The 12,779-nt window shown below is 50.4% G+C and overlaps 1 protein-coding gene across 2 annotated transcripts in view; it reads right to left on the bottom strand.

The window, feature by feature from the left end:
* Window positions 1–12,779, bottom strand: part of RAP1GAP (RAP1 GTPase activating protein) — a 167,192-nt gene that overhangs the window by 17,382 nt on the left and 137,031 nt on the right. For both annotated transcript variants that reach the window (XM_050931225.1, XM_050931224.1), the window contains 3 exons: window positions 12,353–12,424; window positions 10,882–10,968; window positions 10,222–10,362 (listed from right to left, as the gene is read on the bottom strand). In XM_050931225.1, coding sequence (XP_050787182.1) covers window positions 10,222–10,362; window positions 10,882–10,968; window positions 12,353–12,424 — 300 coding nt within the window. The remainder of the gene's footprint in view (window positions 1–10,221; window positions 10,363–10,881; window positions 10,969–12,352; window positions 12,425–12,779) is intronic.

The following is a 12,779-nucleotide window of genomic DNA, read 5'->3' as shown; positions in this document are numbered from 1 at the left end:
ATTGGAGGGGCATTGCCCAGTTGTGGGGGCAAAGTAAAGCTGCCCACTCCCCGTTGCAGGCTTCCCAGTGCTGTTTGCCAGCTTGTACCAAGCTCCCGGCCCAGTGCTGGCCCCATCTGAGCAGCTTCTCCTCCCAGCCCCGCCCTAGCGTGCCTGCATTTCCCCGACACCCCCAGCTGGGCTGGGGGCGGGGGCTGACTGCGGCTGGCTCAGTGCTGGCACAGGGGCAGAGAGGAGCCAGGGGCAGACAGCATATCCGGCTCCTGGTCTGGGGCTGTAACTAGCGGAAAGGAGCACTGCACGTTTCAGTTCACCTGTACTTCCTTGGGGGGATGCACAGGACTTGGCTGGCACAGCCTAGGACACGTTTCACTCTCCTGTCCCACCAAAGGAACCACAAGCCAACGTGGCTAGGGCTGAGAGCAAGGACTGGCACCAGGACTCCTGGGTTCCACTCTCGGCTATGGAAGGGATCGTGTCTAGAGCTCAAAATGGCACTGGCAGCCAGGACACCCTCCACGCTGGAAGGGAGTAGGGTCTAGGGCAGCCAGGACTCCTGAGTTCTATTCCCAGCTCTGCCTTCCTGTGGACCTTGAAGAAGTCACCTAGACTGGCGTTTTCAAAGGTGTGGAGATCCCCTGGGCATTGGGCACCCAACTCCTTCAGTCCCTTTCAACCCTGCAGCCATAACTTCCCAGTGCCCTGACCCCCCTGTGTAGGAGTGACCCCATTGCCCAAGGGGCTGCAATCCTGCTGGGCTGGGCAAGCTCAGCACCCTTCCTGTGCATGGAAGGCCTGCCTGGAGGCAAGTGCCATGGCTGAATCCTCAGGAAGGGGCATTTGCCTGGAGCAGCTTTCGCTGCAGTAGGGTGAGATGGGTGCCAGCGTGGCCTGCTGCCAGGCTCTGCCCCAGCTCCAATGCTGTGCTTCAGAATGGACCGTGGTGAGTGCCACATGCAGGCACCAGACTGGTGGGGTGCCAGAGCCATGCAAAAGGCTGACAGGTGGGTGCTTGCCAGGCAGGCTGGGAGGGAGACAGATGTGGACAGGGGGAGACAATGGGAGTCCTGCTTATTAGTGTTTCCTGCTGACTAATACGGAGAGCTGAGGATGTGCCTGAGAGTCAGGGGAAGACACTATGCACCTCACCGCTAGTCTGCAGCCACGTCCCCTCTCTCCTCCTTGGCTAGATCTGTCCCCATGCAAGGGGGCATGCAGGAGACGGTGCAGCTCTCATCAACCTGCTTAGTGCAGGCCAAGGCCTGCAGGCCAGACCCAGAGTCACCCTTGTCCTCTATGGATTTAGGGCTCCCCATGAGAGCTGACATATCCCTTAGGTCCCTGGGGAACAGTTGGACACTTCTCTACCCCACCCGTCCAGACCAGGTTAGCAGGGCCAGGCGAGTCCGTCTGTGCCCTGTGTGACACAGCGCTGCTGGGAACTTGGGTGCGCCCCCTCGGCCAGGTGGGCAGGAGCCAGAGCCCCCAGAGGTGAAACCCCAGACAGCAAAACTGATGAGCATACTCAGCACACTGGCCACTTGCAGGCAGCTCTGTCATGAGGACCATTGAGCCCTCCGCAAAGATGGCTGGGCCACCAGGCCAGCCTGTGACATTGCACTCCATATGCTTTTATGAAAATATGCTAATAAGTGTGAATATAATGTAACTGAAATATGCTTCATGCAAAAGGTCTCTTGTAAGGTATCATTACACAGCTTATAATCTACTGAGTGTGGTCATCCTATTTGTATAAATGTATCATTCCTGTATCTGAAAGTAGAAATATGAAATATAACTCTGAGATCCTATTGTAATTACGCAAAGTGTGGGCCATTAATGGTGGTTTGGAATCTTGATGGCTCCCATCAACTAGGACATTGGTTGTTGTCATAAATATAAACGGAAGGGTAATAACCTTTATGTATGAAGTAACATAAAATCCCTCCTGGCCAGAGGTACAGACAGAGGTACAGAATCATTTTACATATAATAGGGTTAATCAGTTCAATTAACCTAGTTGGCACCTGACCAGAAGGACCAATGGGAAAAGAAGATACTTTTAAATTGTAGGGGGGGTGTTGTTGTTGTTTATGTTCTCTGTTGGTTCCCTCTGGAGAGAGAGAGAGAGAGAGAGACCAAGCAGGTAACCCATCTCTTGAAAACGTACCCTAAAATGATACATCTAAAATTACAGAAATTGTAAGCAAAGGCAAGGAAATGCATTAGATTATCTTTTGTTTTAGCTTGTGAATTTTCCCTATGCTAAGAAGGAGGTTTATTCTATTCCTGTCCTTGTAACTTTAAAGTTGAGCCTAGAGGGAAATCCTCTGTTTTAATTCTTTTTATCAGCCTATAAAATTACCTTCCATCCTGATTTTACAGAGGTGCTTCTTTTACTTTTTTCCTTATAATAAAGTTCTTCTTTTAAGAACCTAATTGATTTTAGTGCCCTAAAAATAAAGGGTCTGGTCTGTACTTTTATTAAAGGTGATTGATTGGTATATTATTCTCAAGCCCCCCCAGGAAAGGGAGTGAAGAGGCTTGGGGGGATATTTTGGGGAAATACGAACTCCAAGTGGTCCTTTTCCTGAATCTTTGTCTAAATCACTTGGTGGTGGCAGCAATACTGTCCAAGGACAAGGAAAGGATTTGTGCCTTGGGGAAGTTTTAACCTAAGCTGGTAGAAATAAGCTTAGGGGGTCTTTCATGTGGGTCCCCACATCTGTACCCCAGAGTTCAGAGTGGGGAGGGAATCCTGACATGGTGGCAGCACGGTGGGATCATTTTGAACCAGAAGCACGGACTTCAGGATATTAAAAGGATTTTTTTTTAATTTTAGGCTTGAAAACCAGGGAGATATTTTTTTAAAAGGACACTTTTTCTTTTTTTTTTCTTTCTAGCTCTCAGGTTAGGCTAGGCTAAGTGCAGGAAGGCTACGATGACGGAAAGTGAGGTCCAAAAGAAACTAGAATTAGCCAGATTGAAAGCTGAAGAGAGACAGAAAGAACATGAAAGACAGATGGCCTTAAAGTGCTTGGAGTTGGAAGCAGAGGAGAGAAAACTGGCAAAATACCTGGAGACGGAAATGGAAGCAAAATACTTGGATACAGAGCTGAAGTGCTTATATCTGGAAAGGGCTAAGCTGGGTCTACCAGATAACCCTAACAATCCTTCTCCAGGTACCGCTCCCCATTCCAAAAAATTCCCCACCTACAAGGAAGGCGATGATAAAGAGGCCTTCTTAGAAAATTTCGAAAGGGCCTGCCTTGGGTACAGCATCTCTACAGACCAGTATGGTGGCGCTGCAGCTGCAGCTCAGTGGACCCTTAGCAGAGGTGGCAGCTGAAATGCTTAAGGAACACATGAACAGCTACAAACGCTTTTTAAAAAAGGCCAGAATTAGAATGGGGCTAACACTGAGCATGCCCATCGGCAGTTCAGAGCCCTAAGGTGGAAACCAGACGTGGCATTGTCCCAACATGCCTATCACATTGTAAAAAATTGGGATGCCTGGACATCAGGAGCAAACGTTACATCTCTGGAAGATCTGTCTTTACTAATGCAAATGGAGCAGTTCTTAGAGGGTGTTCCTGAGGAAACAGAAAGGTACATTCTAGATGGGAAGCCCAAAACTGTAATCGAGGCGGGGGAGATCGGAACCAAATGAGTGGAGGAGGCGGAAAAGCTAGTATCAGTTGGAGCGGATACCAGAAGGGACCACCCGAAACAACACCCTACCACTGGGGGCAGCCCACAGCCCTGCCTACATCCCAAGGAAAACCTCAAACACCTTATCGTCCCACCACACCAGTCTCCAGCAACTCACCTCGCCCCAGTGACCAGTCAGCTGGGCAATGTTTTAAATGTACTAAGCTGGGGTATGCGAAGGCCAACTGCCCCAAGAACCCCAACAGATTGCAGATCCTTACACCAGAATCACACCAAAGTTCCCCAGGCCCAGATGCCTCCCAGATACACTCAGAGCGAAGGGAAACTGTGAGTGTGGGTGGGAAGAAGGTTATCGCGTGGAGGGACACTGGAGCACAGGTGTCATCAATCCTTAGTGGACCCTAAATTCATCAACCCAGAGGCCCAAGTGACAATTCAATCCTTCATGTCAAACTCTTTAAACTTGCCTACAGCCAAGTTGCCTGTCCAGTATAAGGGCTGGTCAGGAATGTGGACTTTTGCAGTCTATGATGATTATCCCATTCCCATGTTGCTGGGGGAAGAGTTGGCCAACCATGTGAAGCTAGCCAAGAGGGTGGGAATGGTCACCTGCAGCCAGGTTAAGAAAGCTTCCACACCTATCCCTGTTCCTGAGCCGTCCATCAGGGCCCAGTCTCTGTTACCAGAGCCCGAAACTGATCCCCTGCCAACGACTGCAACAGCTGTAGTGGATTCAGTCCCAGAGACCCAGCCAAAGCCAGTCTCAGAACCGGAATGGGCTGAGCAACCAGCACCAGAACTATTGCCAGCACTGAATCCAGCACGTCAACCCCGTCTGCAACTCCAACGCCAGAGGGCACTACCGAGCCCGCACAGGCAGCAGCAGCTAAACCAATGCAAGAGGCTCAGCTGGAGCCTGAAATACCACACAGTGCACCAGCGGAGAGTGGTTCACAGTCAGCTGAAACAGCCCCATCACCTACATCACTTCCAGCGGGACCAAGCCCAAGTCCACAATCCAGTGAGGAACGGATGTCTCCAGCATCAAGGGAACAATTCCAGGCTGAGCACGAAGCAGATGACAGCCTCCAGGGAGCTTGAACGGCAGCACGGAGCAACCCACCGCCTCTCAGCTCTTCTAACCATCCTGGTTTGTTGTAGAAAGAGGAATTTTATACAAGGAAACTCTTTCTGGTGGGCACCAGGAAGACTGGCATCCTCAGACACAGTTGATAGTTCCAACTAAGTACCAGGTAAAGCTCTAAAGCTTAGTCCACGATCCTAGTGGCCATGCTGGGATGAACAGGACCAAAGACCCTTTGGGGAAGTCCTACCACTGGGAGGGGATGGGCAAGGACATTTCTACTTATGTCCGGTCTTGTGAGGTGTGCCAAAGAGTGGGGAAAACCCAAGACCAGGTCAAAGCCCCTCTCCAGCCACTCCCTATGATTGAGGTTCTGTTTCAGCGAGTAGCTGTGAATATTCTGGATCCTTTCCCAAAAAAGACTCCCAGAGGAAAGCAGTACATACTGACTTTCATGGATTTTGCCACCCAATGGCTAGAAGCAGTAGCCCTAAGCAACACCAGGGCTACAAGTGCGTGCCAGGCATTAACAGACATTTTTGCCAGGGTAGGTTGGCCCACCAACATCCTTACGGATTCGGGAACTAATTTCCTGGCAGGGACCATGAAAAACCTGTGGGAAGCTCATGGGGTGAATCACTTGGTTGCCACCCCTTACCACCATCAAACCAAGGGCCTGGTGGAGAAGTTTAATGGAACTTTGGGGGCCATGATATGTAAATTCGTAAATGAACACTCCAATGATTGGGACCTAGTGTTGCAGCAGTTGCTCTTTGCCTTCGGGGCTGTACCACATCCCAATTTTTACCATTTAAACTTGTGTATGGCCGTGAGGTTAAGGGGCCATTACAGTTGGTGAAGCAGCAATGGGAGGGGTTTATGTCTTCTCCAGGAACTAACGTTCTGGACTTTGTAAACAGCCTAAAAACACCCTCTGAAACTCTTTAGCCATTGCTAGAGAAAACCTAAAAGATGCTCAGAGAGAGCAAAAGGCCTGGTATGATAAACATGCCAGAGAATGTTCCTTCAAACTAGGGGACCAGGTCATGGTCTTGAAGATGCTTCAGGCCCATAAGATGGAAGCATTGTGGGACTGGCCATTTATGATCCAAGAGCACCTGGTAGCTGTTAACTATCTCATAGCATCTCCCACCTCAACTCTAAAGCCTAAAGTGTACCATGTTAATTCTCTAAAGCCCTTTTATTCCAGAGAGTTAAAGGTTGTCAGTTTACAGCCCAGGGAGGAGATGACGCTGAGTGGTCTGAAGGTGTCTACTACGAAGGAAAAAGTGACGGTGGCATGGAAGAGGTGAACCTCTCCATGACCCTCGGACGTATGCAGCAACAGCAGATCAAGGAGCTGTGCACTAGCTTCGTGCCGATGTTCTCAGCCACCCCAGGACAGATAGAATGGGCATCCTACTCCATTGACACAGGTAATGCTCGCCCAATTAGAGCCCAACCTTACCAGGTGGCTCCTCAAGCCAAAACTGCTATAGAATGGGAGATCCAGAACATGCTACAGATGGGAGTAATCCGTCCCTCTAAAAGTGCATGGGCATCTCCAGTGGTTCTAGTTCCCAAACCAGATGGGGAAATACACTTTTGCATGGACTACCGTAAGCTAAATGCTGTGACTCGCCCAGACAACTGTCCAATGCAGTGGTCCCCAATGTGGTGCCCGTGGGCCCATGGCGCCCACCGGGGCATTTATGTGCGCCCACTTAGTGCCCAGCAGGGGAGAGAAGCCGCAGCTCCGTGCCTGCTGGGGACCAAGAACTCCGGGGCTGCAGGCTGCGGGTGCCGGTGTTCTCTGTCCCTGGCAGACGTGGGGCTGCGGCTTCTCTCCAGCTTCCCCGGGGCTGCAGGCGCCGGTGTTCTCGGTCCCCGGCAGGCGCGGGGCCGTGGCTTAAGCCGGAGAGAAACCACGGCCCCACGCCTGCTGGGGACAGAGAACTCCGGGGCTGCAGGCTTCATTCTATGTTAAAGTAAGAATAATAAATATATTTGGACCAGCAGTTCAACAATGTTTTACTTTTTTAAAATAAATAAGATGAAAACTGTTTATGATATTTATTTTGTAAAAAACTCTTAATTTTTCTTACAGATAGATAAAAAAGAGCAAATTTACATGGTAAGGTGAAAGAGTAATTGCAGAATAATTTAATTAATACCTTTTACATGTAAAATTACCCTTTTTATCTTTCAGATTCATATATTATGTAATATTAAATATGATGTTTTTCATATTATTTAATGTACAAATACAAAATAAGCTTTGAAAAACTGTTGGTGCCCGCCACACTCTTCTGAAAACATGAATGTGCTACTGGCCACAAAAACGTTGAGGACCATTGATCCAATGCTATGCAAAGATGAGCTATTAGAGAAACTGGGACGTGCCCAGTTCATCTCTACCTTAGACTTAACCAAGGGGTACTGGCAAGTACCGCTAGATGAACCCGCCAAGGAAAGGTCAGCCTTCATCACCCATGCAGGGCTGTATGAATTTAATGTGCTCCCTTTCGGGCTGAGAAATGCACCCGCCACCTTCCAGAAACTTGTAGATGGTCTCCTAGTGGGATTGGGAGAATCTGCAGTCACATACCTTGATGACGTGCCCATCTTTTCTGATTCATGGGCAAAACATCTACAAAAAGTCTTTGAGCGAATAAGGCAGCCAGGACTAACTGTTAAGGCTAAAAAGTGTCAAACAGGCCTAAACAGAGTGACTTACCTTGGACGCCAGGTGGGTCAAGGAACTACAACCCCCTACAGGGCAAAGTGGATGCTATCCAAAAGTGGCCAGTCCCAAAGTCCAAGAAACAGGTCCAATCCTTCTTAGGCTTGGCCGGATATTACAGGCAATTTGTACAGCACTACAGCCAAATTGCCGCCCCCACTGACAGACCTAACCAAAAAGACACAGCCAAATGCAGTTCAGTGGACTGAAAAGTGTCAGAAGGCCTTTAACCAGCTTAAAGCGACACTCATGTCTGACTCTGTGCTAAGGACACCAGACCTTGACAAACCTTTCCTAGTAATCACAGATGCATCTGAGCGTGTTGTGGGAGCAGTTTTAATGCAGGAAGGACCAGATCAAAAATTCCATCCTGTTGTGTTTCTCGGTAAAAAACTGTCTGAGAGGGAAAGCCACTGGTCAGTCACCGAAAAGGAATGTTACGCCATTGTGTACGTGCTGGAAAAGCTATGCCCATAAGTTTGGGGATGGTGTTTCCACCTGCAAATTGACCATGTTGCACTGAAGTGGCTTCATACTGTCAAGGAAAATAACAAAAAATTTCTTCAGTGAAGTTTAGCTCTCCAAGATTTTGATTTTGAAATACAACACATTTCAGAAGCTTCTAACGAAGTGGCTGATGCACTCTCCTGTGAAAGTTTCCCAGAATCAACTGGTTAAAATCGTCCTTGAAATGTGGAAAATATTGTTAGTTTTTGTATAATCAGTAGTATATCTAAAGGTGCATGTGTCTTAGTAACTCTGTTGTCTCCTACCGCTCCAGGAAGAAATCACAGCCAGTGTGGAATAGGCTGCCCAGCACTGTCTGTGATTTGGGGGGAATGTCATAAATATAAAGGGAAGGGTAACAACCTTTATGTATGCAGTAACGTAAAATCCCTCCTGGCCAGAGGTACAGAAAGAGGTACAGAATCATTTTACCTGTAAGGGGTTAATCAGTTCAATTAACCTAGATGGCACCTAACCAGAAGGACCAATGGGAAAAGAAGATACTTTTAAATCTGGGGGGAGCGAGCAGGGTGGCGAGGAGGTTTTGTTTGTGCTCTCTTTGTTGTTTACCTCTGGGGGGCGAGAGAGAGAGAGAGAGAGAGAGAGAGAGAGAGAGAGAGAGAGAGAGAGACACCAAGCAGGTAACCTATCTCTTGAAAAGATACCTTAAAATGATACATCTAAAATTACAGAAATTGTAAGTAAAGGCAAGGAAATGCATTAGATTATCTTTTGTTTTAGCTTGTGAATTTTCCCTATGCTAAGAGGGAGGTTTATTCCTGTTTTTGTAACTTTAAAGTTAAGCCTAGAGGGGAATCCTCTGTGTTTTAAATCTTATTATCACCCTGTAAAATTACTTTCCATTCCGATTTTACAGAGGTGCTTTTTTTTACATTTTTCTTATAATAAAGTTCTTCTTTTAAGAACCTGATTGATTTTAGTGTCCTAAAAATAAAGGGTCTGGTCTGTACTTTTACTAAATGCAATTGGTTGGTATATTATTCTCAAGCCTCCCCAGTGTGGAAACAGGGTCAAAGGATTTAAATATAGGCCTGTTAGTTATAAGAAACAGAGCAACTCTCATGCTAAGTCTTAGCCTAATATCGCGGGACCTGTAGAAGCAGAGCTTATGTCAGAAGCGGGTGGGAAGACAGCAGAGTTGAATCATTGTGACCCAGCCTTGAGATAGCGATGTTTGAGCACAGAAGTGAGAAAATACAGAAATGGGCAGGACATAACATAAACAAACTGCAGATGTTTGTAATTAATGCATTAATGACACTAAAATGTTGCTTGTGCGATATTGCTTGTACTTTGAAGAAACTGAGGCAGAGATGCTCTCTGTCAGCTGTGTTCTTCCCTTGCAATTGCATGTCCTGAATAAAACTGTCTCTGATTTCGTTGCTTTCAACCTGAGAGTGGAGTTCGTTTCTTCCACACCAGGAAAGGGAGTGAAGGGGCTTGGAGGGATATTTTGGGGAAATAGGAACTCCAAGTGGTCCTTTTCCTGAATCTTTGTCTAAATCACTTGGTGGTGGCAGGACTCCTGCTTCCCAGCCCCTGCTCTAACCATTGGATGCTACTACATCCCTTTAAGGCAGAGCCCCACAACGTGGGGGGCATGGAGGAACTTTGGGGTGAGTGCAGTGGGGCCCTGGCCAGCCCTCATGAGGGGCACGGTGGGAGTACCATGCAGCTCCCCTCTGGCCCCAGGCTCCCAGCTCTGCTCCAGCCACGGCCGCAACCCCAGCCTCGCCCCCAGCCTTCACCCTTGACTGTGGCCCAGCCACGGCTTCCACTCCCAGCCCTTGCCTTAAGCCCTGCCCCCACCTATGGCTCTGCTCCCAGCCCCAACCCCAGTCCTGAGCGTACCTTCAGCCTCCATCCCTGTTCCTGGCCCCAAACCCACTCCCAGCCTTGGCCCCCTTACCCCTGTCCGCCCCCTCCCCCGCCCAGGAGCCATGGCCATGCTCCCGGCTCTGGCTCCTGAGGGGTATGGGGGTGGGGATGCAAAGAGGGATTGGGGGGGCATAACGGTGAAAAGTTTGGGGATCACTGCTTGAAGGGCTAAAAGTGTGGGTTCCCCCTGCCCTCCAACACATCCCTAGATCGTCTGTCCCCTTCCCAGTGCTCTGAGCTGACGTGCCGCTTCCCAGGGCTTGGCGTCCCTGGCTGGGGAGCTGCACTGCCAGGTACTGGGCCACGCCCCTCTCACCTTGAAGGACTCGAAGAAGCCTCCGCTCCCCCCGCTGCCGTTCTCCAGCTTGTCCTCGTCCCCACCCAGGCCCATCATGGACTGGCTGTTAACATGCAGCTCCTCGTACAGCGTCTCCAGCAGAGCTGCCCGCGTGCGCTCCTGTGGCAGGAGGGGCACAGGCGGCATTAGCGGCATTGGAGGCACGGGCCGCGGGCAGTAGCGATCAGGAACAAAGGGGACAGAGGGGACTGAGTATTGGGGGGACAGAGGACGAGTTGTGATTCTGTCCCTGGCTCCTGCTCAGTGCCCGGCTGTCGGTCCTGGAGAGCAGGGGTGTCCCCAGGAGCCTTTGGCACATGCTGCACTGCCACAGGACCAGCTCAGTGGCAGTATCCTGGGCCCAGCGTAACAACTGCATGCAGCTGTGCAGCGAGGCATTGCCCTGACCCCAGAGCCGACGACCGAGGGCACCGTCTCGCCACCCTTGCTCCCAGAGCCCTAACGCAGGCACTGAGGCACATCGGCTCTTACAGGAATGAGGGTTCATGGATAGAGAGATGGGGCCAGAATGAGGCATGGGGCAATGGATGAGGGGAGGGCAGGTACTCGGCATTGCTGGGGGGGCTAGGGAGGATGCCAGCTCAGAACGCAGCACCTGGCACGTGGCTCCTGACCCACCTCCAGCTTGGCAAACTTCTCGGCTTTGTAGCAGGCATACTCGGCGTTGATCAGCTTGGTCAGCAGAAACTCCTGGAACTCGAGGCCCTGCGGGAGGAGAAACCCCACATCAGCCTCTGCCTTTCCCTAGGGAATGAGCTGGGTAGGAGCCAGCATCAGCCAAGGCACTTGGCAGCGGCTAAGAACCCCTGGTGGTGGGACTAGCACGTAGCAGCAGGAAGCTCCACCCACCCTGGGCCCGCCTGCCCCCGAGTTCCAGGCATTACCGCAGTGGGACACGGCAGTAACCAGCAGACTCTATGGCTGGCTGCCCAAATCCCTGCTCCGAGGCCCCCCTGGGCTCCCTGTCCAGTGAGCGCGGCATTCCCAGCAGAGAGCATGATTCCCGCACAGCACACAGCCCCAGCCAGCCTGGTCTGGAAGTTGTCATAAACAGATAGTTAAGGGTTAACGTCTCTTTTACCTGTAAAGGGTTACAAGCAGTGAACCTGGACCACCTGACCAGAGGACCAATCAAAAGACAAGATACTTTCAAATCTCGGTGGAGGGAAGTTTTTGTTTTGTGTTGTTTGTTTGTCTGTTGTTCTCTCTGGGTTCTGAGAGTAACCAGACGTACCTACAGGCGCTCTAATTTTCTGTTCAAATAGTGAGTATAAGTACAAAGGTGGGTTAGTCTTTTTGATTGTTTTCTTTATTTGCAAATGTGTATTTTGCTGGAATGATTTTAATGTGTATTTGTGCTGGGGGGAAGGCTCCTCTCTAGTGTCTATAAGCTGAAAGACCCTGTAACATTTACCATCTAAATTACAGTGACAACTTTTACCTTTTTTCTTTCTTTTATTAAAAGTTTTCTTTTTAAGACCTGATTGATTTTTCCCCTTGTTGAGGCTCAAAGGAATTGAGTCTGTACTCACCAGAGAATTGGTGAGAGACAGGGAGAGAGAAGGGAGGGGGGGAAGGTGGAATCCCTCTGTTTTAGATTCACGGAGCTTGAATCTGTATTACCTCTTGGGGAGGGGAAAAGAGGAGGGGGCAAGGTGCACTCCTCTCTGTTTTAAAATTCAAGGAGTTTGAATCACAGTGATCTTCCAGGGTAACCCAGGGAGGGGAAGCCTGGGAGAGGCAACGGTGGGGGAAAGCGTTTACTTTCCTTGTGTAAGATCCTAGGGGTCTGGGTCTTGGGGTCCTCTGAGAAGGTTTTGGGGGGACCAGAGTGTACCAGGCACTGCAAGTCCTGGTTGGTGGCAGCACTACAAGATCTAAGCTGGTAATTGAGCTTAGGGGGATTCATGCTGGTACCCCATCTTTTGGACGCTAAGGTTCAGAGTGGGGGTTATACCATGACAGAAGTGCAGACAGATGAGCTGGCCCCATGGGGCTCCCTGGGAGTAGGAAGTTCAACACGTCCCCTCTGGGGAGGTCAGTGCCTGCCTGGGGGCAGCAGCTGGCCTCAGGCTTCCTCGCCTCTCACCTTTCTGAAAACGGCTGGGTCAGGCAGTGGGGGGCCAAAGAAAGGCACATCGTCGCGGGCTGTGACAGAGACCTGCAAGACATGGCACGGTCAGTCCCACCTGAGCCACATGCTGCCAGGCCAGCGGGTACGTCTAGACAAGGGAGGGCCCAGATGGGGTGGGCAGCTGGGCAGCTCTTTCCTGCAGGGCCCCCTGTCTTGCACCACTTACTGGACACTGGGATGTCTTCATGGCACAGGGGAACCACCCTCCTGACAGCCTGGGCAGGAGCGCTGGGGTCTGTAGTGCCCGGGAGCAGAGCATCCCTCCGAGCGGTGTGCCTGCCCAAGAACTCACCCCTCCCAGCCCCACTAGGCTGTGCTGAGCAGCGGCCTCCAGCCCCCTGACCATGGGCCTAGCCCTCTGGCCAGGACTCTCTGGCAGCAT

Source organism: Gopherus flavomarginatus, chromosome 21 (assembly GCF_025201925.1).
Source record: "Gopherus flavomarginatus isolate rGopFla2 chromosome 21, rGopFla2.mat.asm, whole genome shotgun sequence".
Classification (NCBI taxonomy): domain Eukaryota; kingdom Metazoa; phylum Chordata; order Testudines; family Testudinidae; genus Gopherus; species Gopherus flavomarginatus.
The sequence above is the reverse complement of the archived record's forward strand: the minus strand, read 5'-3'. Positions and strand labels throughout refer to the sequence as shown.